General features: G+C 42.2%; 1 protein-coding gene across 1 annotated transcript; it reads right to left on the bottom strand.

The window, feature by feature from the left end:
- Positions 1-412: 412 nt before the first annotated feature.
- LOC136550697 (dirigent protein 1-like) lies at positions 413-13,354 on the bottom strand. The gene is made up of 2 exons (XM_066542301.1): positions 13,109-13,354; positions 413-769 (listed from the first exon to the last, which is right to left on the bottom strand). The coding sequence occupies exons 1-2, from the start codon at positions 13,352-13,354 to the stop codon at positions 413-415; spliced, it is 603 nt and encodes a 200-aa protein (XP_066398398.1).
- Between the last annotated feature and the right edge of the window lie 11,304 nt (positions 13,355-24,658).

Here is a 24,658-nt window from a genome sequence, read left to right as displayed (position 1 = left end):
TTATGTATCTCGATATAATATATATTTAACCGCATGGCAAAAACTATGTATTTAGAAAAGTTAAAACGTCTTATAGTTTGAAAATGTCAAAACTATATATACCTAAAAAAGCCAAAATAATTTATAAAGTTTTTTTTGGCATGGGGAGTACTTTTTTTTATTAGATCAACTTAAGAATATAATTGAGCAAACTCACAGTTCAAATAAGCATGCTCCTTCATTCGCACTTACACTAAAAAGATCGAACAATTGCTTAATAAAACCATGAAACGCTGACAGGCCGAGTTTTATTTATTCAGCAGGTGCAGGTGGGTGGATACATAACATAGTGCCATATAAGCAAGAAAAACCAATAACACCACGTACACACAGACGAATGCATGCACGATCCTTGCATAGTAGTCACCGTCACTCATGAGGCACGCAGGAAGACATCGAGCTCGAGCACGGCGGCGTTGTCGGCGCGCCAGCTGGCGGTCTTCCAGAGCACGTACCCCGTGGCCATGCGGAACCGGCCGGTGCCGCCGACGACGGAGAGCTCGCGCACGGGCGCCATGAGGTCGTTCCGGCCCATCACCGCCACCGTGCTGCCGTCGGCGAGCACGAGGTTCATGGACAGCAGCAACGCGGGGTGGGCCTCCTCCAGGGACGCCAGCACGTAGGTCCCCTGCGCGCGGCCCACGGGCCTGGACGCCCGGCTCGGCCCCTCCGTCAGCACGTCGTCCACACTAGTAGAGAACAGACCTTTGATCCTCGGCCAAAATGGGCTCTAGTCCCGGAATTTTTTGCCCCCGGGACTAGAAATACCTTTAGTCCCGGTTGGTGGCTCCAACCGAGACTAAAGGTTCCTGCCCAACGGCTACTGCGCCAGACAGAGGTGGCAGGGACCTTTAGTTCCGGTTGGAGCCACCAACCGGGACTAAAGGTATACTTTTACTCCCGGTTGGTGGCTCCAACCGGGAGTAATGGTCTACTCCCGGGCCGTGGCTGCGCCCGGGGTTGGAAAGTTACCTTTAGTCCCGATTGGATCTATCAACCGGGACTAAATGTTCTCCCTTTATAAATCGGCCGTCTCCTCCTTCCTCCCCGAGCCCGAGCTCAGCACATTTTAAAGCTCACTGCAGTAGTGTTCTTGCTTCCTCCCTCCCTCCATTGTTCCTCCATCCATTCTTCGATTCCTCCGTCGATTCTTCAGTTGTAAAGGTTACCAATCTCATACTCTCATTTTTTACCATTTTCTTATACCATTTTATTCACTATATATATTTATGGTTCTTTATTGTGGTTTTTTTTCATTTGTAAGCAATTTGAGCTCAAAATCACTTTAAGCTTGCATATTTACATGAAAGAAGGTTAAAGTATATATAAATATAAAGTTAGAAAATAGTTAGAAAATTATAGCAAATCCTTACTAGTTGAACTTGCGGACCGTGTTCAGGTCGGCGAGGATGTTCTCTGCCGAGCGGTAACGGACGTCAAGGAGGAGCTTTGATTCTACGAGGGAGAGCGATAACGGTCGTGGAAGACCGTGTTCCCTTCCTCGTAGAATCGGAGCTCTTCCTTGACCAAGTACGGTGCCGTCCGGTGGAGAAATCCTCGCCGAGCTGATCACGTAAGCAAGGTCAACTAGTACGGATGGTTATTTATTCACATGTCCCGATATCGTCGTAGTAGTCTGTCAATCACCGTACCTAAACGTAGTATATATAAATAAAAACTTAGAAAATAGTTAGAAAATTATAGAAAATCCGTACTAGTTGAACTTGCGGACCGTGTTCAGCTCGGCAAGCATGTTCTCTGTCGAGCGATAACGGACATCAAGGAGGAGCTTTGATTCTACGAGGGAGAGCGACAACGGTCGTGGGAGACCGTGTTCCCTTCCTCATAGAATCGGAGCTCTTCCTTGACCAAGTACGGTGCTGTCCGGTGGAGAAATGCTCGCCGAGATGATCACGTAAGCAAGGTCAACTAGTACGGATGGTTATTTATTCACACGTCCCGATATCGTCGTAGTAGTCTGTTATGTGTGTACATTCCCATTCTTCTGTTAATTTACGGAAATATCATATGAATTACTTACCTGCCGCAGTAAAAGACGAGAATACAATGACCATTAAAAATATCATTGTTTAGATATCTAGATAATTTTATAGTTTGTTAATTTTATTTGTTTATAAAAGAAGAAATTTATAGTGTATTAAAAAATGAGTATAGAGAGTAGATGGCAACTGCTTCCGGGTCCTCGGCCTCTCATGGGTTTCCAAAGCGACTTAGGCCGGGCCTTCCTCTCATTCCATGCGGCAAGTGTCGTGATGAGATGAAGATTGTGATGGAGTACCGAGTGAAGAAGGAGGGTCCCAACAAGGATCGTATCTTCTACAAGTGTCCGGATCGCAATGTGAGTTATTTTATCGTATTTAATGATTATGGTTAGTTTATACCTATTTTCATGATGGTTGTGATTAAAGTTCTAGTTTTTTGTTTTAATTTCAGTGGGATGGCAGTGGACGATGTTCAGGCTTCTACTGGGAGGAAGAGTATGTTGAACTCGTGCAAAAATATCTTGCACAACAGGCAGATACGGCGGCTAATGAGGCAGTGATCCAGCCGAAGAAGCCCAAAGATGTTGCACAATCGGGGGATCTGTCTGTTTTAGTTGAGATTGGTCGCGAAATCCTTGTGCTCCTGAAATGTATTTTAGCTTTAGTTCTTTTAGTGGTAGTTGGGATTGTCTACATTGTAGCGATGCTTTCATAAATTTGTATCTTTTGTGGTGGCACGCATGTTGTATAAATAATTAATTATGATCTAGGTTTTAATATGATATTTATGTCATGTAATGCAGATGAGCCGTCATTGGATGTATAATGCTGATCGCCGCTCACAAGAGTTCATTGACGGCGTGCATTCTTTATTACGTGCGGCCGAGACAAACAAACGCGACGGTTTCATGTGCTGCCCATGTGCCATATGTAAGAATACGGTGGAATATCCTTGCTCAAGGACTCTTCATTCACACTTGTTCAAGTCGGGTTTCATGCCAAACTATATTTGTTGGACAAAGCACGGAGAAACCGGTGTTGTAATGGAAGAAGATGAAGAAGAACAATGGGACGACAATGATATTATTCCTGATGGTGCGTGCTTCAATGATACTGCAATGGGAGAAGCTGAAGAAGAGGTAGCCGCAGAAGATGAGCCGGCTGATGATCTTTGTCAGGTCATTCGTGATGCACAAAGAGAATGTGAAAGTGAAAAGGAGAAGATCAAGTTCGAGCGGATGCTAGAAGATCACAAGAAATTGTTGTACCCAACTTGTGATGCAGGGCAGAAAAAGTTGGGAACCACACTAGAATTGCTGCAATGGAAGGCAAAGAATGGTGTATCTGACAAGGGATTTGGAGAGTTACTAAAAATCCAAAAGAAGATGCTTCCGAAGTACAATGAATTGCCCACCACTACCTACGAAGCAAAACAAGTTGTCTGTCCTATGGGGCTAGAAATAGAGAAGATATATGCATGTCCTAATGACTGCATCCTATACCATGGCAAAGAGTACGAGAAATTGGATGCATGCCCGGTATGCCATGCGTCGCAGTATAAGATCAGGCGAGATGACCCTGGTGATGTTGAGGGCGAACGTCCACGTAAGAAAATCCCTGCCAAGGTTATGTGGTATGCTCCTATAATACCACGCTTGAAACGTCTGTTCAGAAACAAAGAACATGCAAAATTGTTACGATGGCACAAAGAAGACCGTAAGGTAGACAATATGTTGAGACACCCTGCTGATGGGTCCCAGTGGAGAGCAATCGATAGAGAATTCCCGGAGTTTGCAAATGACGCAAGAAACTTAAGGTTTGCTTTAAGTACAGATGGTATCAATCCTTTTGGAGAGCAGAACAGTAGTCATAGCACTTAGCCTGTTACTCTAAGTATCTACAACATTCCTCCTTGGTTATGCATGAAGCGGAAGTTCATTATGATGCCTGTGCTCATCCAAGGCCCGAAGCAACCTGGCAATGACATCGATGTGTACCTGAGACCACTTATTGATGAACTTCTCATTTTGTGGAATAAAGAAGGTGTACGTGTGTGGGATGAGTACAAACAGGAACACTTTGATCTGCGAGCATTGTTGTTCGTAACAATCAATGATTGGCCTGCTCTAAGTAATCTTTCAGGACAGTCAAACAAGGGATATAATGCATGCACACACTGCTTCGGTGATATTAGAGGTGTATTCTTGAAAAAATGTCGAAAGGTCGTGTACCTTGGCCATCATCGATTTCTTCCTGCAAATCACCCCGTAAGAAAGAAAGGTAAGCATTTTAAAGGGAAAGCAGACCACCTGACCAAGCCTCGCAACCGAACCGGTGAGGATGTACTCGATATGGTCAATGATGTGAAAGTCGTCTTTGGAAAAGGACATGGAAGCCAACCTATTCCGAAAGACGCTAACGGTCATGCACCCATGTGGAAGAAAAAGTCCATATTTTGGGACCTACCCTATTGGCAAGTCCTGGAGGTCCGTAGCTCGATCGACGTGATGCACCTGACGAAGAATCTTTGTGTGAACCTGCTAGGCTTTATGGGTGTGTATGGAAAGCCTAAGGACACATTTGAAGCACGACAGGACCTGCGTTGTTTGAGAGAAAGAGACAACCTGCATCCAGAGAAGACAGATGATGGACGCCATTACTTACGTCCTGCTAGCTACACTCTAAGCAAAGAGGAGAAGGAAATCATGTTTGAATGCTTAAACAACATCAAGGTACCATCTGGATTCTCCTTGAATATAAAGGGTATTATAAATGTGACAGAGAAGAAATTCTGTAACTTAAAGTCCCATGACTGTCACGTTCTCATGACGCAATTACTTCCAGTTGCATTAAGAGGAATTCTACCTCCAAATGTACGTCTAGCCACCGTAAAGCTATGTGCATTCCTCAATGCAATTTCTCAGAAGGCAATTGATCCAACTGATCTAGCTAAACTACAGAATGATGTGGTTCAATGTCTCGTCAGCTTTGAGTTAGTGTTCCCTCCTTCCTTCTTTGATATTATGACACACCTCCTAGTTCACCTAGTCAAGGAGATTTTCACTCTCGGTCCTGTGTTCCTACACAATATGTTCCCCTTAGAGAGATTCATGGGAGTCCTAAAGAAATATGTTCACAACCGTGCTCGCCCAGAAGGAAGCATCGCCAAGGGCTATGGAACAGAAGAGGTCATTGAGTTCTGTGTTGACTTTATTCCCGACCTTGACTCGATTGGTGTTCCTGAATCGAGACATGAGGGGAGACTAAGCGGAAAGGGGACACTAGGGAGGAAAACATATATTGGTACGGATGATGATTATTTCAATAAAGCGCACTACACAGTTCTACAGAACTCCTCTTTGGTAGATCCGTATATTGAGACACACAAGGATCTCTTACGATCCGAGTTTCCAGGCAAGACTGAAGCTTGGATTACGCATAAGCACATGGAAACTTTCGGCGGTTGGTTGCGAAAAAAATGTCAAGGTGATGAGAGCATCCATGAGCAACTGTATTTATTGGCTATGCAACCATCATGGCATATCGTCACATACAAAGGGTACGAGATAAATGGGAACATATTCTACACAGTAGCCCAAGATAAAAGGAGTACCAACCAAAACAGTGGTGTCCGCATAGATGCCACAGACCCGAATGGGAATAAGCAGACATATTATGGACGCATAGATGAAATATGGGAACTAGAATATGCACCTACTTTGAAGATCCCATTGTTCAAGTGCCAATGGGTCAAGGTGACCGGAGGCGGAGTAACAGTAGACAACGAGTATGGAATGACAACAGTAGACCTTAGTAATATTGGGTACAAAGACGAACCATTCGTCCTTGCCAAGGATGTGAATCAGGTGTTCTATGTCAATGATATGTCTACCAAACCAAAAAGAGGGAAAAACGATAATGACTCAACCAAAGAGCCAAAGCGCCACATAGTTCTTTCAGGGAAAAGAGTCATCGTGGGAATTGAGGACAAGTCGGACATGTCAGAAGAATATGAAAAGGATGACCGAATTCCGCCCTTCAAAGTGAATAAAGACCCTAGCATCTTGGTAAATGATGAGGACACTCCATGGTTACGAAGCGATCATAACTAAGGGACATACGTAAAGAAGAAGTTCACTGCTGTGCCCACTTGATGATATAGTGATTTAATATAGTGTGTGTTTGAGATATTATGTAATAATTGTGAATTCAGATGTTTATTATGTCATATTTCAAATTAAATCAATGTTTGATTTGGTGGGATTTCTCTCTCAAAAAGGTAAATTAGGATACTGAGTGATGAAAAATTAAAATATTAACGTTAAAATGATGTGAAAACAAATTTCCTGTCCAAAACCAATAATTTTAATAATTTTAATTAAACACTACATTTTTGCATTAACGAAATAATAAATATTAGTTACATTATGTTTTATAATTCTAACAAAAAATAAAAAAAGTTAGGTTATCGATTTTTCCTATGTGCAATAAACAAAAATAAAATTCATATTTTTAACAAAATAATTTTATGCCTTTTATTTAATTTACTATGTATTTAATAAAAACTATTGCATTTCTATTGTATTTAACAAGACTATTGCTTAAAACAGGCGGGAAACGAAACTGCAGGCCACCTTTACTCCCGGGTGGGAAGCCCACCCGGGAGTAAAGGTGGGCTGCAGTTTCGTGGCCCGCCAAAAAAAAGCCTTTACTCCCGGTGCGTGTTACCAACCGGGAGTAAAGGTATACCTTTACTCCCGGTTGGTAACACGCACCGGGAGTAAAGGCACCTTTACTCCCGGTTGGTAATACGCACCGGGAGTAAAGGGTTTTTACTCCCGGTTGGTGGCTGGCACCGGGAGTAATTCTCCTCTGCTATATAACCTCCAGCGCCTGGCAGATCGATCTGCTCGTCTTCTTCCTCGTCGAACACCGCCGCCCTCTTCTTCGACCTCGCGCCGCGTCCGTTCGCCTTCCGTGACACCGGCGCCGCCGTCTTCTTCCTCGTGCGGCCTCCACCACGCGCGCCCGTGCCCCTCCTCCGCGCTTGCCCGTGGCCCTCCACCGCGCCCTCCTCCACGCCCGAGGCCCTCCACCGCGCGTTGCCCCACCGCGCCGGCCCGAGGCCCTCCAGTACGTACACTGCCGAGCTTCGAGGTGATATATTCGTCGATCTCTTTGTACATTCGTCCGAGCCCTCCACTGCCGAGTTATAGATCACGTCGAAAACTACAACTTTGGTGTAAGCCATGTCAACGGTCGAGGTCGATTGAAAATTCCAAATTTTGAATCACAAAATCTATAGAAACTAAAAATGAATATTTGGAACTCTAAATGATTTTAAATAAAAACATATCTTAAGGCAAGTTTTGAATATTTGGAACTCTAAATGACAAGTATAATTAAGGATCACCAATGAAATTACTTTAGAAATTAATTAGATCGATGTAAATCCATGGCTTGTATAATAAACACGCTATATATTATTTGGAAACAACGCTACGAACCATCCGCTAATGATCCAGCCCATCAACCGCCATATATTCATCACTATATGATATGCCATTATTTCAAGATGCAGTTTCAATAGAAGAATTTTTTCTATCTTCATAGATCAATGTTTGTTAACGAAATTTTATCCAAATATATTCATGTAGGGTCTTTTTTTTTGAAGGATTTGTTGTAGGATATATAATGGTCAAATAGGAACTCAATTTTGATACCCAGTTTATAAACTAAGCGTTTTTTAGTTTATCAAAAATATCACATGTTTCTTCATTTGTGAACTTTGAATATACAGATATAATATATTAATGTTGCTAAAGTAATATGAGCATTACATATTTTTTTCCGGGAAGACTATCTTCAAACTTTATATCATAGCATCAGAGATCGCCTGTAGAAGAAGAAAATAAATTCTTATCATTTCGGAAATAGTAATGGTTATATGAGCAATAAGACACGTATACTTACATTTCATAATGGCTTATACTTATATTATTAACATAGAATTTTCTCATATGATGAATGACTACATGGTTGATCACATGGTACATAGGATCACAACATCACGCACCGACACCGCCCCGGCCCGCCTCACGTCGTCGTCGTCGTCAGCACGCCGGCCCGCCTCACGTCATCGTCGTCAGCACACCGGCCACCGCGCCGACACGTATATATACGTCATTTGTATTCATATGCATTTCGTCCATGCGTTTCTATGTATACGGCGGAGCACCGCCGCCCTCGTTCACCCATGTGTACAGACATATATACGGCGGAGTGGAGCACCGCCACTCTTGTCACACCGCCCTTTCTCGTGCCCTAATTCGCCCTAGTACCGACGTAGTTCGTCCTAGTGTGGCGAATTGCGTCCGTGATCGAGGGGCAAGATTTAATAATGCATATTGTTTGTAGATTTTACGCATGTAATAAGCAAAGATTTGACGTACTATATATTGGTTTTGTTTTTTGAAGCTAGATGGCCGACCCGAGAAATATGGATGAGGAGGAGTTGATGATGAATTTGATCAACACTGGCACTCAAGTTGCCGGCGATGATGGTGCTAAAAATAACGTGCAAGAGGATGTAGATGACGGGAGTCAGTACTTAGCTCTTGAACAAAATGAGCAACAACATATTGGCCAAGTATATATTTTTTATTATTAGCTATATATATATTATCATATGTCTTATGTGTGCTCATGACATTAAAAATAATGTTTATGTTTTGTAGCCCTCTGGATCGACATCAACAACTACAACGAAGAGTAAAAATGTTCGAGGTCCCAAAAAGCCATTGGAGGGTCGCTTCATCATCTCGGAGTTCAATGTGGATACAGGAGAACCGGGGGGGCCGAATAAAATGAAATTTGTGCACCACTGTGGTTACCTTGTACGGGACCGGCTCCCGATTAGTACCCGTGAATGGAAGAAGAAGACCAATGCTCCTCATATCAGTTTTGTCTCCGATCGTGACAAGGCGTTAATTTGGAATGATGTCTTGGTACATTTCACGCTCCAAACAGATGATTATGATGATATAATAGATGGTGATGAATTGAAGGAGCGAGTTAGGGATTGGGCAATGAAGAAGATGGCCACCCAGTTTCAGACTTGGAAGAAACACCTATACACGACGTATGTCAAGAAGAACATAGCACCAGATTTTACTGTCCCAGGCCCGATCTCAAAGCAGAGGCCCTATTGGGATGAGTTTGTACAGTACAAGACTTCAGAAGAGGGTGTGAGTCGGGTGATAAAGAACCAACGTAATGCCCAACAGAAGACATACCACCATACCTTGGGATCAGGTGGCTACCCGACTGCCATTAAGAAGTGGAACAAAATGGAAGCAGACCTTCTTGCCAAGGGTATCAGACCAGAATCACTCGAGTGGGGAGAACGTGCAAAGAATTGGTTTTTCGCTCATGGGGGAACACTAGACCAGGAGACAGGGAAGTGCGTTTATGGTGCAAGACTGCAAGAAGCAGCAGAAAGATTGTTTTATGCTCAGAGAGCTGCTGCTAGTGGTGCGTTCAGGCCCAACAGAGAGAAGGATGAGCTGACATACGCCATCGGGACTATTGAACATGGTGGCCGAACTAGAGGCAAAGGAAGTGTCTCGTGGGAGCATGGATTCCCTCAGGACAGACCTTCCTACAGAAGTCGCCAGAGAAAGAAGGAAGAAGAGGCACACCGGCTCCAGAGGTTGGAGGAAGCGGTGCGTGAAGCACAGGAGCGGGAAAAAAACCTTGAAGCGAGAATGCAGGAGGAAATCAAAAGGCAAGTGCAAATAGCAGTGAGTGCAAGCAAGCAGGCATCAGAGCCAGGAATCAACATTAGCCAATCTGTTCAGTTGAAAAGCAGCTGCGCTTCCACGGAGATACCAAATCAAGGGGACACAGGACTGCGCTTCCCTGTGGATGACGTCACTGAACCTTGTACAACGTGTGAGCTACACATTCCGAAGGAGAATTCCACAATCAAGGTGGCTATCGGTCTTGTTAATCCTATCGACCGAACCAAGACACCAAGGATTCATGGGAATATAATCCAAGAAGGATATGCCACCATCTCGGTAGATAAAGCTGAAAAAGGTTTTAGTGATTTGCCTCTTGACATTCCTGGAGGTGATGGCGAGAAGACTCTAGGAGAAGCGGAGAAGACATTCATTCTATGGCGCAAGCGCTACATCATCATTCCAGGGATGTCGGCTCCACCTCCTTCTGAACTACCTCACCATAGGTACGTGCGGATGAAAACACTACATCATTAATTTGTATTGGCTTAAATAATTAACAATCTGCTCATAATAATATGTCATTCCTTTTTTTGTAGCAGATCCTCCCCCAACCTAAATCCAATTGTTCAATCGCCAGATCATCATAGTGCTCTGTACGATGACATTGTGTTGGAAGACGAGGCTACATCCACACCCTCTCCAAGGAGGTCTCCAACGCCACAGCCGCCACCTCCAAGGAGGTCTCCAACGCCGCTGCCAACACCTCCAAGGAGGTCTCCAACGCCGCTGCCAACACCTCCAAGGAGGTCTCCAACGCCTCCCCCGCCCCCGCCTACCAAGAAGCCTAGCAAGAGGCCAGCCCCTCAAACGAAGAATCAGTCCCCGCCTGCAAAGAAAGCCACCGTGAAACCAAGGGCTATTCCCAAAATAATATCTGAAGAGAAGGAAGAAGGAACTGATGCATATAAAAAAGACATGTCTAGATTCTATGACAAACTTAAAATGAATCAAGAAGCAAGGAGAAACCCAGAGAAACCGTACTTCTTCGTAGCTCCGGATATTTTAAGAAAAAAGGTGACTTCTTACCAGCATCAACAGCGGGAATCTCGTAAGCCGTCCAAATCAACGTTATCAGACTATGACCGCACTCTCACCAAGTCAATTGAGGCGGCACAGAAAAAGAAGCGGGCAGAGAAAGGAGTTGCCCAACTCGGACAACAAGCGCACCAATCAATCCCCCCGCTAGTTGTTGGTAATGAATATGGTTCGAATTTAGGATTAATGCATCAGGCAAACATACCTCCGGATGTCGATTTGGATCACCTTGGTGAATTTCTTGATGAGACTGGTCTCGACCTTTACCAGATGTTTGGTGATGGAAACATTGAGAGTGCGGCGGAGGTTGATATTTGGAAGAAAAAATTTGTACTAGGCCAGAGTCTATACAACCCTCAAGCCTTATCTGATCTGGGGACGTAAATGTACCTGCTAAACAAGTGGTACATGCAGGCGTCTACCAGTGGAGACTTCTGCGTTGGTGTCAGAATTAGAGACGAACATTGGTTCCGTGGCGATGATGTTATGTATGTTGACTTTGCAGAATTTCATCAACTATGCCACCTTACCTCTCTGGACAAAGTTATCATTAGCTGCTATTGCCTGTAAGTAATAATTCTTTCGATCTATTATTAAACTCATCATATGTGTGCATATGCATATAAATTATCCTAACAAGTACTATATATATGCAGATTTACAATGACAGAGCTCAGAAAGGAAGGCTGCAATGAAATTGGTTTTGTTGATCCCCATATAGTATTCAAAGACCCAATTACTCCAATGACTAATTGGAAGTCTGAGTCAGAGAGTAACATCATGAACTTCTTAGTGAACCAACGCCACAAGAAGGATATACTCTTTCCCTATAACTTCAAGTGAGTGTTAATCATGTCGATCATAGCCTTAATGGCTCATATGTTGATTCTAGTTAATTAATGAGTGTTATGCGTTATATCCTATAAACACATGCAGCAATCACTGGATATTGATGGACATCGATCTGGTGAAAAGTCACTTGATAATCTATGACTCGATGAGAAAACCACAACAAGACTACCAAGATATGATAGATATTATCCAGAGGTAATTTCGGGATCTCTAGCAACTATATATACACACAAACATGATGATTAACTATATCTGATGACGTGGCAAATTTTTTATTGGGCAGTGTTTGGAAAACCTTTATTGAGAAGCAACACATGGAAAAATGCAAAGCGCCACTGAATGTAATCCCATTGAAAGTAAGTCCCCTGAATCGCATCATCTTTATTAATTAAACATATAGCTTTCACCGGATCACCAGATTGGATGACAAATCTTTTTCTCGTAAAGTGGTGTCTGAGGCAGGAACAGGGGAACAACTACTGTGGTTACTATGTTTGCAAGTTTATCAAGGTGCTCTCCCAAAGAACTCCTACAGAGAGACTCAAAGTACGTTAAAAATACACTATATATTCATTTAATTATTATTATTGATTGTGTTACTATGTCTTTATATATATATATGTACATATATTAATTTATTTTCCTTTAATTCAAACCTGTAGACTCGATGGTTGGAGGAAAAGGTCATACGGCAAGACCAAATCAAAGCAATTCAAGAGTCTATAGCCGGATTTTTTAATGAGCAGGTCATCGATTCCAAGGGCGAGTTCTACTTCGACCCAACACTGCCATTGAAGCCAAGCTAGAGGATGAGAAGAAACTTGTTATGTCACAACAACTATAATGCAATCTTTTGTAATATATGCACATGAAATAATATAATGTAAAATACACATATGCATGCATGCATGTAAATATATATATGATGCATGCATATATATATATATATATATATATATATATATATATATATATATATATATATATATATATATATTTCTATGCTTGAATTGTGTGATTTAATACGTTCATTGTGCTTGAACCGAAACATACTATATGCGCATATAAATGTATAATTAGCAGCGTACAATACGACTTCGAAAACCTATTTTGAAAAGAAAACAAAAAAATGAAAAGAAAAGAAAAAAGAAAAAAACCTTTAGTCCTGGTTCGTATTACCAACCGGGACTAAAGGTGCCGGCCATCGTGGCATGTCAGGAGGCACCTTTAGTCCCGGTTGGTGTTACCCACTCCTTTAGTCCCGGTTCCTGACCCGGGACTAAAGGACCCCCCTTTAGTCCCGGATGCTTGCTCCCGGGTGGGGAACCGGGACTAGAGGGGGTTCCCCACCGGGAGTAAAGCTCGGTTCTCTACCAGTGCCATCACCATCGTGTCGCCGAACCGACGGTTGCCGGGGAGCACCGGAGCCGCCGTGCTGCCGTTCACGACCAGCACGGCGGTGGGGTACCCGTCGTGCATGAAGAAGTGCAGGTGCTGCATGTCGCTGGCGCCGGCGACGGCGGGAGCGGGGCGGACGGCCGCGGCCAGCTGCAGCAGCTGGAGCACAACAACAATGGCCGCCAGCAGGGCTGCTGCGCGTGTGAAGCGAGGATACATCATCGTGTCTTCTTGATCGATGAGATGTGTGTGTGTGTGTGCATATATATATTCCGATCCATTGCAGACAAGAATGCATGGGATCAACCCTATCTCTCTACTTTATTTAGTTTTGGTGAAAGCATGCAGTGATCAACATGCACATGCATGAGTATCGGCCGTCACTTTCCATTATTGCTTGATGTCCATTGCTTGCGCAAGTTCACCGAAACACACCTTTTGCTTTTGCCATAATAGGAAAACTGGACATGCAGGACGGCTCATCTGCTCTCCTTTGCGACTTGTGCGATCCCTGAACCCTCGACATAAAAGGCAACTCGCCACATGTGTTTTCATAGTGCGATTTGATTTCTCACACCCAACTTTATTCAAAAGATAATGGATTTTATAATACGATATTGTATACTATCTCCATCCAGAAAGGATATAATTCTATGTTTGATATGATTCGATATCAGGTTACTATCTCTGTCCATAAAAGAATGCAATTTTACGTGCACACTGTTGGTTAGCATTTTTTAAGTTTGACCAAATATATAGGTAAAACAAACTAATGTTCATAATATCAAATAAGTATAGTATGAAAAATATATCTCATGACAAATCTAATGATACTTATTTGGTATTTTAAATATTGATCTTTTTTATGTATAGTTAGACAAACTCAAGATATTTTAACTTATTGGTATTATGTTAGAGTTGCATTCTTTTGCGGACGGTGGGAGTATTTCAAATTTAACTAAGTTTATAAAAGATAATATCAACGTCTATAACTACAACTATAAATTTGTAGTTATAAATATTACAATTCATATAAGTTTGATTAAAACTTAACATGGTTTCACGTGACACTATATTAGAAATGTATTCTTTATGAGGTAAAGGGAGTATAAACCAGGCCCACCGTCAATCATCTGGACTGCAGCATTATTTGACATCGTGGCTGGTTCTGTTTTTGCATCAAGCTAGGTTAAAAGAAAATCAAGACCTACATACAAGATTCATGAGCGCAAAGGCACCACCAAGCATCGTATCAAGCACAACTAAGCTTTCATTCTGAAAAGAGATCGAGCGTGACATTAGGATCTGACACCACCATGGTCCATCCGTTCTCAAACATGAGGTACACTAGAAATTTTATGACAAGTTATGGAGCAGAGCAAATGACACATGTAACATTCACTTAATCGGGGGGCGGGGGTGGGGTGGGGTGGGGGGGGGGGGGGGGGGGGGGGTTGTAATTACCATATTTGGGCTGGGTGATGGCCATCAATGGTAGTATGCGTGTGAATGAATTAATGCATCATTTTTAAGCTTGGGAGATTAGTTTACCTAGAATTCCATATAACTTCGAATAAATTTTAAATGCTTGGATGCTATATATTCTAGGACGGAGGGAGTGGTACTTATTTGGCTTATATGATGCACATGCGCAAATTGAACAATGCAAAATTTTAATTAGATATAGAGGATTGCAACATTCCTCATGGTATTTTCTTCTGTAAGCTAGCTCATTCTTTGTGACACCTCATTCCATCCGAAATACTTCGCTAGGACAACTTTGAGCCCCACCATAGGAGTTCAACGCAATCATCCTAACCTCTCTCAATTTGATGCCTTATCACTACTTGCTCGAGCATCTTTCTTTGCTTTAATTCTTACCATGACAGTGTTACTGCTACCTTAACTTGCTCATTTGCAATCTGCCAGGGGCCGTGCCCTTCCCTCTAAGCCTTGTTAGGTTGCAAATCAATTCAAGGGGGTGGAGGGGATTGAAGGGGTTTAAATCCCTAGCAAGTCAAAATTCCCCCCTAATCCCTTCTAATCCCCTCCATCCCCCATATGGAATGGGGAATAACCGAACAAGGCCTAAGGGCATCCATAGTGTGTTTTCAATCTATTGTATCTATGGAACCAAATGGGAGGAGACTTAGGCAAGCCATATAGTGTGTGCGTCGATTTCTAGGGCCTGGAAACAATAAAAAAAGTTTCGCTCCCTCTCTTCTCGCATCGTTTCTCGAACTGTGTTGTCGTTTGCTATATATTTTTTCAACCACTGACAAATCCATAAAGATTTCACAAGTCGCTTGGCCTCAACAGTGGCATGAAGTAGCTAATGCTACAAGTTCTACTTTCATTGTTGACCTCGTTACATTGGTCTGGTTGCAAGACTCCTATGAAACACATATCCACTTATAGCATTTATCTCATGAACGTCATATATCCAATTTGAATCACTATAACCCTCTGGTACCCTTGGTCGGGTACCCAGTAGATTGAATACCATAACTCGACAATGAGCATATACTGGATTAGAAACAAACCAGTAAACAAGATGTAAGGCATTGTTGCACTAGATAAGTATATATGTGGGCCAATGATCTAGGAGTATCATTCTTCATTTGTCCTTAATAACACACTAGAATCATAAATTGTTGGAGCATGCTCATAGTCACTATAACTAAATTAAAGCGACTATAGATCTTTTCTACATAGTTGAATGCTAGAGTGTAATTGAAAGGATCGAGATGTCACCTAGAGGGGGAGGGGGGTTGAATAGGCGTTCTAGAAAGAAATAAAACTTGCAGCGGATATCAAGACCGGAAATTCCTGTTAGGGCCCGGAACTTCTAACAAGGTAACGTCAAATTTCAAATGGATGAAGATTACGCCTATATAATCAATCCTACTTGTTACCAAAAGTTGACAGGCATGTAGTGAGTTGATTCCTTGCAAAACCTACAATAAAAAACATAAGAACAAGTAGATCAGGGAGAATCGACCAAAAGTAAACATGAACAACAAGAACACAAGAGAACAAGCAGAGGATACGCCTGATTTGTTTATTGAAGTTTGGATTCACCTCCTTGAATGCTACTATTTACACCAAAATTTGGAAAGAAGAACGGCAGGAACTCGAAAGCCCCCAAGATCGTGTCATTGAGGAATCGATTGCATAAAGGTCAGTATCAGCTGATTCGAATTCAGTACTAGAATCGACTCTCTGCAGATAGCGCTAGCAGATAACGATAAAAGCTACGGTTGGAGTCAGGAAAAAATATGTTGGACTCTACAAAAAGGGAAAGATTAGGGTCCAAGTTATCTTAAATTAGGAATGTTCTCTCTTATGCCAAAGATTGTAATGAGTCGTGCTTAAGTAGGATTCATCCGTAGGTTCCGGTATAAATATTGGACCCCGACTGTTGTAAAAGACATAATCAATCAAATACAAGTTACTTACTTTTTCGGCTCCGGCCACCCCTTAGGAGTATGAAAGCTCTTATTTGGTTTTAGTGAATTGATGAAACCCTAAGTGCTAACCTAGTTTATCAAGTGATCATGAGATAGGTAGCACATTCCAAGTGGTGAAGCAAATGAAGATCATGACATGATGATGGTGATGCCATGGTGATGATCAAGTGCTTGGACTTAAAAAGAAGAAAGAGAAAAACAAAAGGCTCAAGGCAAAGGTATAAATTATAGGAGCCATTTTGTTTTAGTGATAGAGACACTTAGTGAGTGTGATCACATTTAGGATCAATAGTCGTACTATTAAGAGGGGTGAAACTCGTATCGAAATGCGGTTATCAAAGTGCCACTAGATGCTCTAACTCATTACATATGCATTTAAGATCTAGTGGAGTGCTAACACCCTTGAAAATGTTTATGAAAAATATGCTAACACATGTGCACAACGTGATACACTTGGTGGTTGGCACATTTGAGGAAGGGTGAAGAAGATATAATTGAAAAGGAGTTAGTCGCATTGGTCACAGAGTGACCGAATGCGTTCGGTATGGTGACCGGACACGTCCGGTATTAACGCTAAACTCAGCGACCGGACGCGTTCGGTGTGAATCAACAAAGTCATTGTTCGATGAAACAGTTGATCGGACGCTGGCAGCGTCCGGTCCGGAGTGACCAGACGCGTCCGGTCGACCATGGGTGCTTACTGGACTCGACCGGATGTTGAGGCTCAGCATCCGGCCAGTTTCTAACAGACACGTCCGATCGGCCTTGGGTACTCTCTGGACTCGGCCGGACACTGCAGCTCTGTGTTCGATCATTTCTATTTCAGCGTCTGGTCTGAGCGTCCGGTCGCCAGCAAGTGTGGGCAACAATGACTACTTTTGCTTGAACTAGACACGTGGTGGTCTGGGAGCGACCGGACACGTTCGGTTGACCTACCGGACGTGTCCGATATTCACGAACGGTGCGTCCGGTGCAGCGTCTGGTGCACTCGAGCAGCACGTTCGGTCGATGCGTAGTCAGCCCAATAATTGAGCCAATGACTCTATTTCATGGGGGCTTCTATTTAAGCCCCATGGCCGGCTCAAGCTCACACTCTTGGCCATTTGCATTGACATTGCAACCTTGTGAGCTTAGCCAAAGCCCTTCCACTCATCTCCACCATAGATTCAACATCTTTGTGAGATTGGGAGTGAATCCAAGTGCATTGCTTGAGTGTTTGCGTGTAGAGGCACTTGGTGTTCGTGTTTTGCTGTGGGATTCGCTTGTTACTCTTGGTGGTTGCCACCACCTAGATGGCTTGGAGTAGCGAGGATCATCGAGCGGAGGTTGGTGATTGTCTCTAGTTCCGATCGTGGTGATTGTGAGGGGTTCTTGACCTTTCCCCGACGGAGAGCCAAAAGGTACTCTAGTGGATTGCTCGTGGCTTATGTGATCCTCATCTTGTGTTGGTTGTGTGGCACCCTATTGAGGGTTTGATGTGTGATGCCAATTAGCGCGTGAACCTCCAAGTGAGTGAATCGCCACAATGAGGACTAGCTTGCCGACAAGCAAGTGAACCTCGGTAAAAAATCATTGTGTCATCATTTGATTCCGAGGTGATTGGTCTTCATTGGTATTCATTCTTGTGATTGATTGGTTCACTCCTCGACTCAGCGGTATAACCATCTTGCTCACTCTCTTTACATTACCACAAACTAGTTATCAAGCTCTTTAGTGTAGCTAGTTGTGAGAGCTTGTTAGTTTGGTTAGTGTGGCTCTTTAGTTATCCTTTGAGAGCACACTAACTTAGTGTAGTGACAGTTATTATGTGGATAGAAACTACATAAACTAGAATTATGGTAGGTGGCTTGTATTTTTAGTAGGCTAGCGCAACACTCGCTTTGTCTCATAATTGTCTAACCGATTTGTTAAGTGTTGTTGTAGAAATTTTTAATAGGCTATTCACCCCCCCTCTAGCCATTAGGACCTTTTAGAGTAGAAGTAGAGTAGATCTCGGTGAGTTCTTCAGCGAGCAGGACTGCATCGGTCCGGCCGACCTCTAGCTTGTTTGTAAGTAATGTCATGGCTTATACTTCTGTTTGTACTCCTGCATCGATCCGGTCGACCTCCACTGTGACTCTAGTATAAGCTAGTTATCGACTCTTGTCTAGTTCAAGTATGGCTGCATCGATCCGGTTGACCTCCACTGCTCGAATTAGATTAAGGTTAAGTTATCGGCTCTACCTAAGAGTGACAATCTTTGGTAGATTTATTAAGTTACCAATCTTGCTGATATTCTTATCGTTATTAGTTTGCAGCAACATCAATCTGCTCAGTCAAGATTGATTTAGATCAGCCTTATATCCTTTGGGTCCGTCGTTTGCTTTGTCACAACATGATACTTCTTACAATGAACGACGGGTTATGTCTTATCGGCTGTTCTATTTCGATCTTGGTCACGCATAGTACGTGGTTAAGGCATGTATGATCCTGAAGAGGTTTGTTGGTTAGTTAAATCTGGTCTATGATTCACTATTATGGCTATAACGATCTGATCGATCCCCACTGATAGCACTGTAGATTAGAGGATGCTAGTTAGTAGATCTATTCTTGATTAGGCGTAACCTTAACTATTTGCTATGCCTACATCGGCTAAATAGCCGATCGCTTGTGTGTTAACACCTACAACGTGTTTACATGATTCTGTTGAACATGAATAGATCTATGTACTTTAAAGGTTTGATTTGTTGTCTTTATTATGGCTGCATTGATCCGGTCGAACCCCACTGTTAGAGATAGCAGGTTAGGTCTGATGAGTCCATAGGTCTGTCCACGTGAAATAGTTGATTGTTCACACGCTGTAGTTCTCTTCACCTGAATCGGCTATTTTAGTCGATTCATCCGAGCCTTCACGTATAGCATGTCTTTCGGAAAGCCTATCGAAGTGTAGATGGTTTTACGGATTCTTTGGTTTTAGTTTATTATTATCATCATACCTGTCATCGATCCGGTCGAACCTCACTGTTGATGGTAACAGATTATATTCAGAGCGTCTGTAGATCCGTTTATATTAGATAGTCGATTTATTCGCGTGTTATATCCTTTATCGTTAGATTCATCGGCTCAATGATTCATACTGGTAATATCCATCTAGTTGATGATCTCATTTACATATATGTGTACTGTACCTATCAACATAAAATCAATCGCTACCCACGAGCTTTACAGTCTATAACAGCCGATTTCTGTGCGTATCGGCTATTCAGTCGCTTTTTACATCTGGCTGCTCCCGAAGCGGCACATTTAGAACTGTCTAGGCATAGACTGGCATGTTTCACCTTAAATTACTGATAAACTTTCTCTCCTTGTCAATTGCAGAGTCAAATTGACTAGCACGTCTCGAGAGGAATACGCAGGATCGATTATCCCTACGTTGAAGCCAGACGGATCTCCAGCTCCATCGAGTAGACTCTTCCGGCTTGCTCGTGTGTCTCTGTTGAGGCGCTCCCAAGGGAGCAGGTCTCTTTCATCCACTTTCCTTGCTTTGCTATCTTGATCTCTTCCGTTGCAAAGGAGAAATTGTGGCCTTCACAAACTTCCCGTGGCTCACCACAAGCATCGGAGCTCGCCGGACAACTTCTTGCCGTCTAGGAGGCTTCACCTCCATGAGTGACAAATGCTACACTGAATGCTTTGATAAGAATCACAATTGCTGAAGGGTGGAGTTTGCTCTCTCCTTGCTCTTGCTCTTGCTCCTGCTCACAGGATCTCTCAACCCAACTCTTTGGATCTCACAAGAATCAAACAATCGTCACAATAGGACCGTCTTTTCAGAAAGAGAAAATTTCTTATTGGTCCTGATTGAAAATTATTTTTCTTCCTTGGGCCGAAAACAAATTTTCTTACCTATTTGGCCTCACTTCAAGTTTTGTTTCCCAGTATGACCTTACCATCATCTACTGCCCCTAATGGCGTTAAGTGCTACATGAAATGACCGATTTATTATCCTTGAGACATTATGAGGAACCAAAAGGCACCGAGACAGCATACCAACATAATTTTGAGCACTCTTTGAATCTAATTTTCATAACAACATACTTTTAAGCACTCTTTGATAGGAGTGCACACTTTGTGTGATTTGTAGATGGTTAGGTTGATTTGAGTCTTTTTTTGCCTATAAAAGTGAAGGTAACAGTCGCTCATGCCACTGGCGCATAGGGAGACGGCGGACGCCCAGCGCCTAGGACGTCACCAAGGGAGCCGAGGCCGCCGCACGCCGAGGCCGCCGCGTGCCCAGGCCACCGCGCGCACCCAGTGGGAGGGAGACGAGACTGAGGAGAAGAGAGGATTCAGCTTTTTTAACTACGAGAGGATTCGGCTTAGGGGCACGCATTAGGTCCTGTAGTTAGCCTAGGGATATTTTCGTCTGTTCAATATAAACTGACAAGCCAGAGACAATAAAGTTGGACAGATCTCATGGTAAGGCCAGATTAGAAAACAAAACTTCAAGTGAGGTCAAATAGGTAAAAAAAATTGTTTTAGGGCCAAGAAAGAAAGGCAAGTTTAACGTGACAAACTTTACGTTGACGTGGATCAACATGGAAGACTAGACCCGCATGTTAGATCGACCTCTTGTGTCTCACCCTCCGTGAGTTTGGTGTGGTGCGGTGCATGGGCGAAGCTACGTGTGCTTACCGGGTAAGCTGATCCCTATAAATTTTGGCAGATCCCATATATAGATTCATTGTTTGGTAGTACATTTTGTATGATAGAGCTGGCCCCGGTGATTTTAATGCCTGGCTTCGTGCCCTTTTGACAACAGGTAGAAAAGCAGGAAGAGTTGTTTTTGTTCACGGTCACTACTCAACGCCATGTTGGCCCATTATCTTGTTCATTAACGACGACACGTACGTTTTGGGAAAAAGTCCATATTACCTTTCTCAATTTTCGTGAAAGTCCGTTTTTCCTCCCTAAAATCTAAAACCGGACAAAACACCTCCCTCAACTTTTAAAACCGTTAATCTTATCTCCCCGGCCCTATTATAAGCGGTTTTAAAGGTGCTTTTGCCTTATTTATTTATTTATTTTGGTTGAATCTTTAAAAAATCATAGTAAATCATAGAAAAATCATAAAATGGAAAATCTAATTTTATTGAATTTCATATGAGTATATCTGCACAGTGAATATATAATAGAATATGCTTTGGAACAATGTTTTTGTTGTGGCTTTAGATCTATGTTTTTCTGTAATTAAATGGAATAATTCATAGCTGTAGTTTATATGGTCCAATTATGGTGAAATTTTTATGGTGGGCTAATTATTGTATGCTTAAACTGTAGTAAAAATTTCATACTCATTAGATCATGTATAACTTAGTTATATATTTTATTTAGATTTATGCTTGTTAAATATAAATAAATCTATAGCTAAACTATACATGATCGAATGAGTATGAAATTTTTACTATAGTTCAATCATACAATAATTAGCACACCATAAAACTTCATCACAATTGGATCATAGAAACTGCAGCTATGAATTATTTCAATTAATTACATAGAAGCATAGATCTAAAGCCACAACAAACACTTTGTACTAAAACATACCATATTATATGTTTATTGTGTAGATCTACTCATGTGGAGTCCAACAAAATTAGATTTTTCATTTTATGATTTTTCTATGGTTAACTATGATTTTTCAAAAATTCAGCCGAAATAAATAAATAAAAGACAAAACCGCCTTCAAAACCGCTTATAACAGGTCAGGAAGGTAAGATGAACGGTTTTAAAAGTTGAGGGAGGTGTTTTGCCCGATTTTGAAGTTTGGGGAGGAAAAACAGATTTTTGCGAAAGTTGATGAGGTAATGTGGACTTTTTTTCTACATTTTGGGCATGTTCTAGTTCAGCCCAACTTGAACAAAATGCAGGCGGCCCAACAGCCTTGTCAGGTGCCGAGAGTTTCTGGCCTAAAAAAATATAAGTCGATAGATACCGTCTCTTGGCCCATTATTGTTTTTTTATTTTATTGAAAGGGAAATTTTTCAGTTAGTAGGTGGCACGTCAAGAGATCATGCAGCACCAGCACCAGCACCAGCACCATGGATGCGGACTGGCCAGCAGGAAGCCTAGGATCGATCTAAAATTAGCTAGGTTATTATTATATCGATCATCGCTAATTTTTCTAAAAAAAAGGATAGCCGCTAATTTAATAATGGTACCTTCCGTTCCTGTTGGCAATGGATGCATGCAACAAAAGTGGCGGAACACCGCTGCTTGCTTAGTCACACACACAAAAAAACACTGCTTGCTTGCATTGCATTGCTCGTCACTGGATCTCAGTCTCTATATAAGAGGAGGCAGCTGATCGAGGAATGAAATGAAGAAGTAGGAAATTAAACTAAATAGCGATATGTTGATCGATCGAGTGGATGCCGACCATTCCGGTGATGAGTAGACAAGAGAAGAAGTTACTACATACTCTTGTCGTCCGGACTCCACGGTCACGGTGCTTCTTTTGTCTGCGCTGAGGGGCTTTCCGTCCTTGACGCGCCGCTGTCCAAGCCCAGGCTAGGACGGCAAGCCCCTCGGCATGGACGGCAGCAGCACCTTGACCATGGAGTCCGACTACTTCATCGCCGATGGCGTAGTGTTCAGGTAGGGTGGGCATTCGGTTTTTTGTTTGGTTTCGGATTGGTTCTTCAGTTATTGAAAACATTCGGTTCTAGAAAATGAGAATCGGCCGGTTCCGAAAAAAAATTAGGAACTGAGCATTTTCGTTTTTGTTTGGTTTTTGTCTTGACCGAACAAATCAGATTTTTTTTAGCAGAGGTTAAGACAAAAAAATATTCAGGTTCTAAATCAAATTTAGGCAAACCACCTTTAGGTTAGATAATAATAATAATTGATAAATGAACAATAACAATATAGTAACACAAATACATAGCAATTCAATATGAGACGTCACACATAAACCAAACATAGTCTTACAAAATGCCAGTAAGTAAACTAAAATTCATGTATTTCGGTTCTTTCGGTTAATTCAGTTATCTGATAGTAGAAATTGAAATTTCTTTGGTTATTTCAGTTCCTTCCTATCTAGAATCGAATAAGGAACCGGTTTTTTCGGTTCCGATTCTTTTGGCTTGTTTTTTTTTTGTTTCGGTTAATTATGCTCACCCCAGTTTTGCTGCAAATAGCGAGAATGCTTGATGAGCTGTTGATCTAGATGCCTCGAACAATACGATCTTGGTGGGCTTCTTATTACGCAACTCATCCATGTCATTTGCAGACCAGAAATAGCTAGCATACACCAATCTAGCCAAAATGTTTACTACTCCATCGCAGAATATAATTTGAGCTCTAGGTTTTACCACTCCCTAGGTTCCAAATGGCAATATATACAACATTTTGATTTTTCTAAATACATAGTTAGATATACGCTACATCTAGATACATGGTAATGAATTTTTTATGAAAAAAACGAAAATAAATTATACTTCAGAAAGGGTGTACTTAATTTACTATAGACAGTACGGTGTTGTTAGCCTAGGTCCCATCTCACCTAATGGTGCTGTTTGTGGGTTGGGACATCATATCACACCTGGAGTATGAAGAAACCTACCTACAACCACAACTGCCGTCATACATTGGCTATTCGACCAAACATATGCGCACCCGCGCGCCCCCTCCAACGGTTGAGTGAACCCCGCCCCACTTCGCCACCTCTTCATCGGCGACGATCACCCACCAGGTATGCCCGCTCCCTTCTCTCCCCTTCATAAAAAGATTCTGGAATCTTCAAATCAACAGGAACTTCCTCAGGATGTATTTCATCAAGCATCACATACAAATCCCAAACAAGTTTCTGCATGTTATAATACAAAGTTCAAATAAATAAAGCAAAACCTTAAAATGTAAGAAAAAGATTAAAGGACATATTAGCACCATGGAACTAAATTGTTTCCCCTACCAAGAAGGCTCGGACCAAATCTTCTTCCTACGCAATCTGCTAATAGCAGCTGGCAAACAGTAACAGGTTATTGAGCAGACATAGTATACAATGACATTTTATAAA

The sequence above is a fragment of the Miscanthus floridulus genome, chromosome 4, assembly GCF_019320115.1.
Source record: "Miscanthus floridulus cultivar M001 chromosome 4, ASM1932011v1, whole genome shotgun sequence".
Lineage (NCBI taxonomy): Eukaryota > Viridiplantae > Streptophyta > Magnoliopsida > Poales > Poaceae > Miscanthus > Miscanthus floridulus.
Note: the sequence above shows the minus strand (reverse complement) of the source record. Positions and strands in the feature narration are given on the sequence as shown.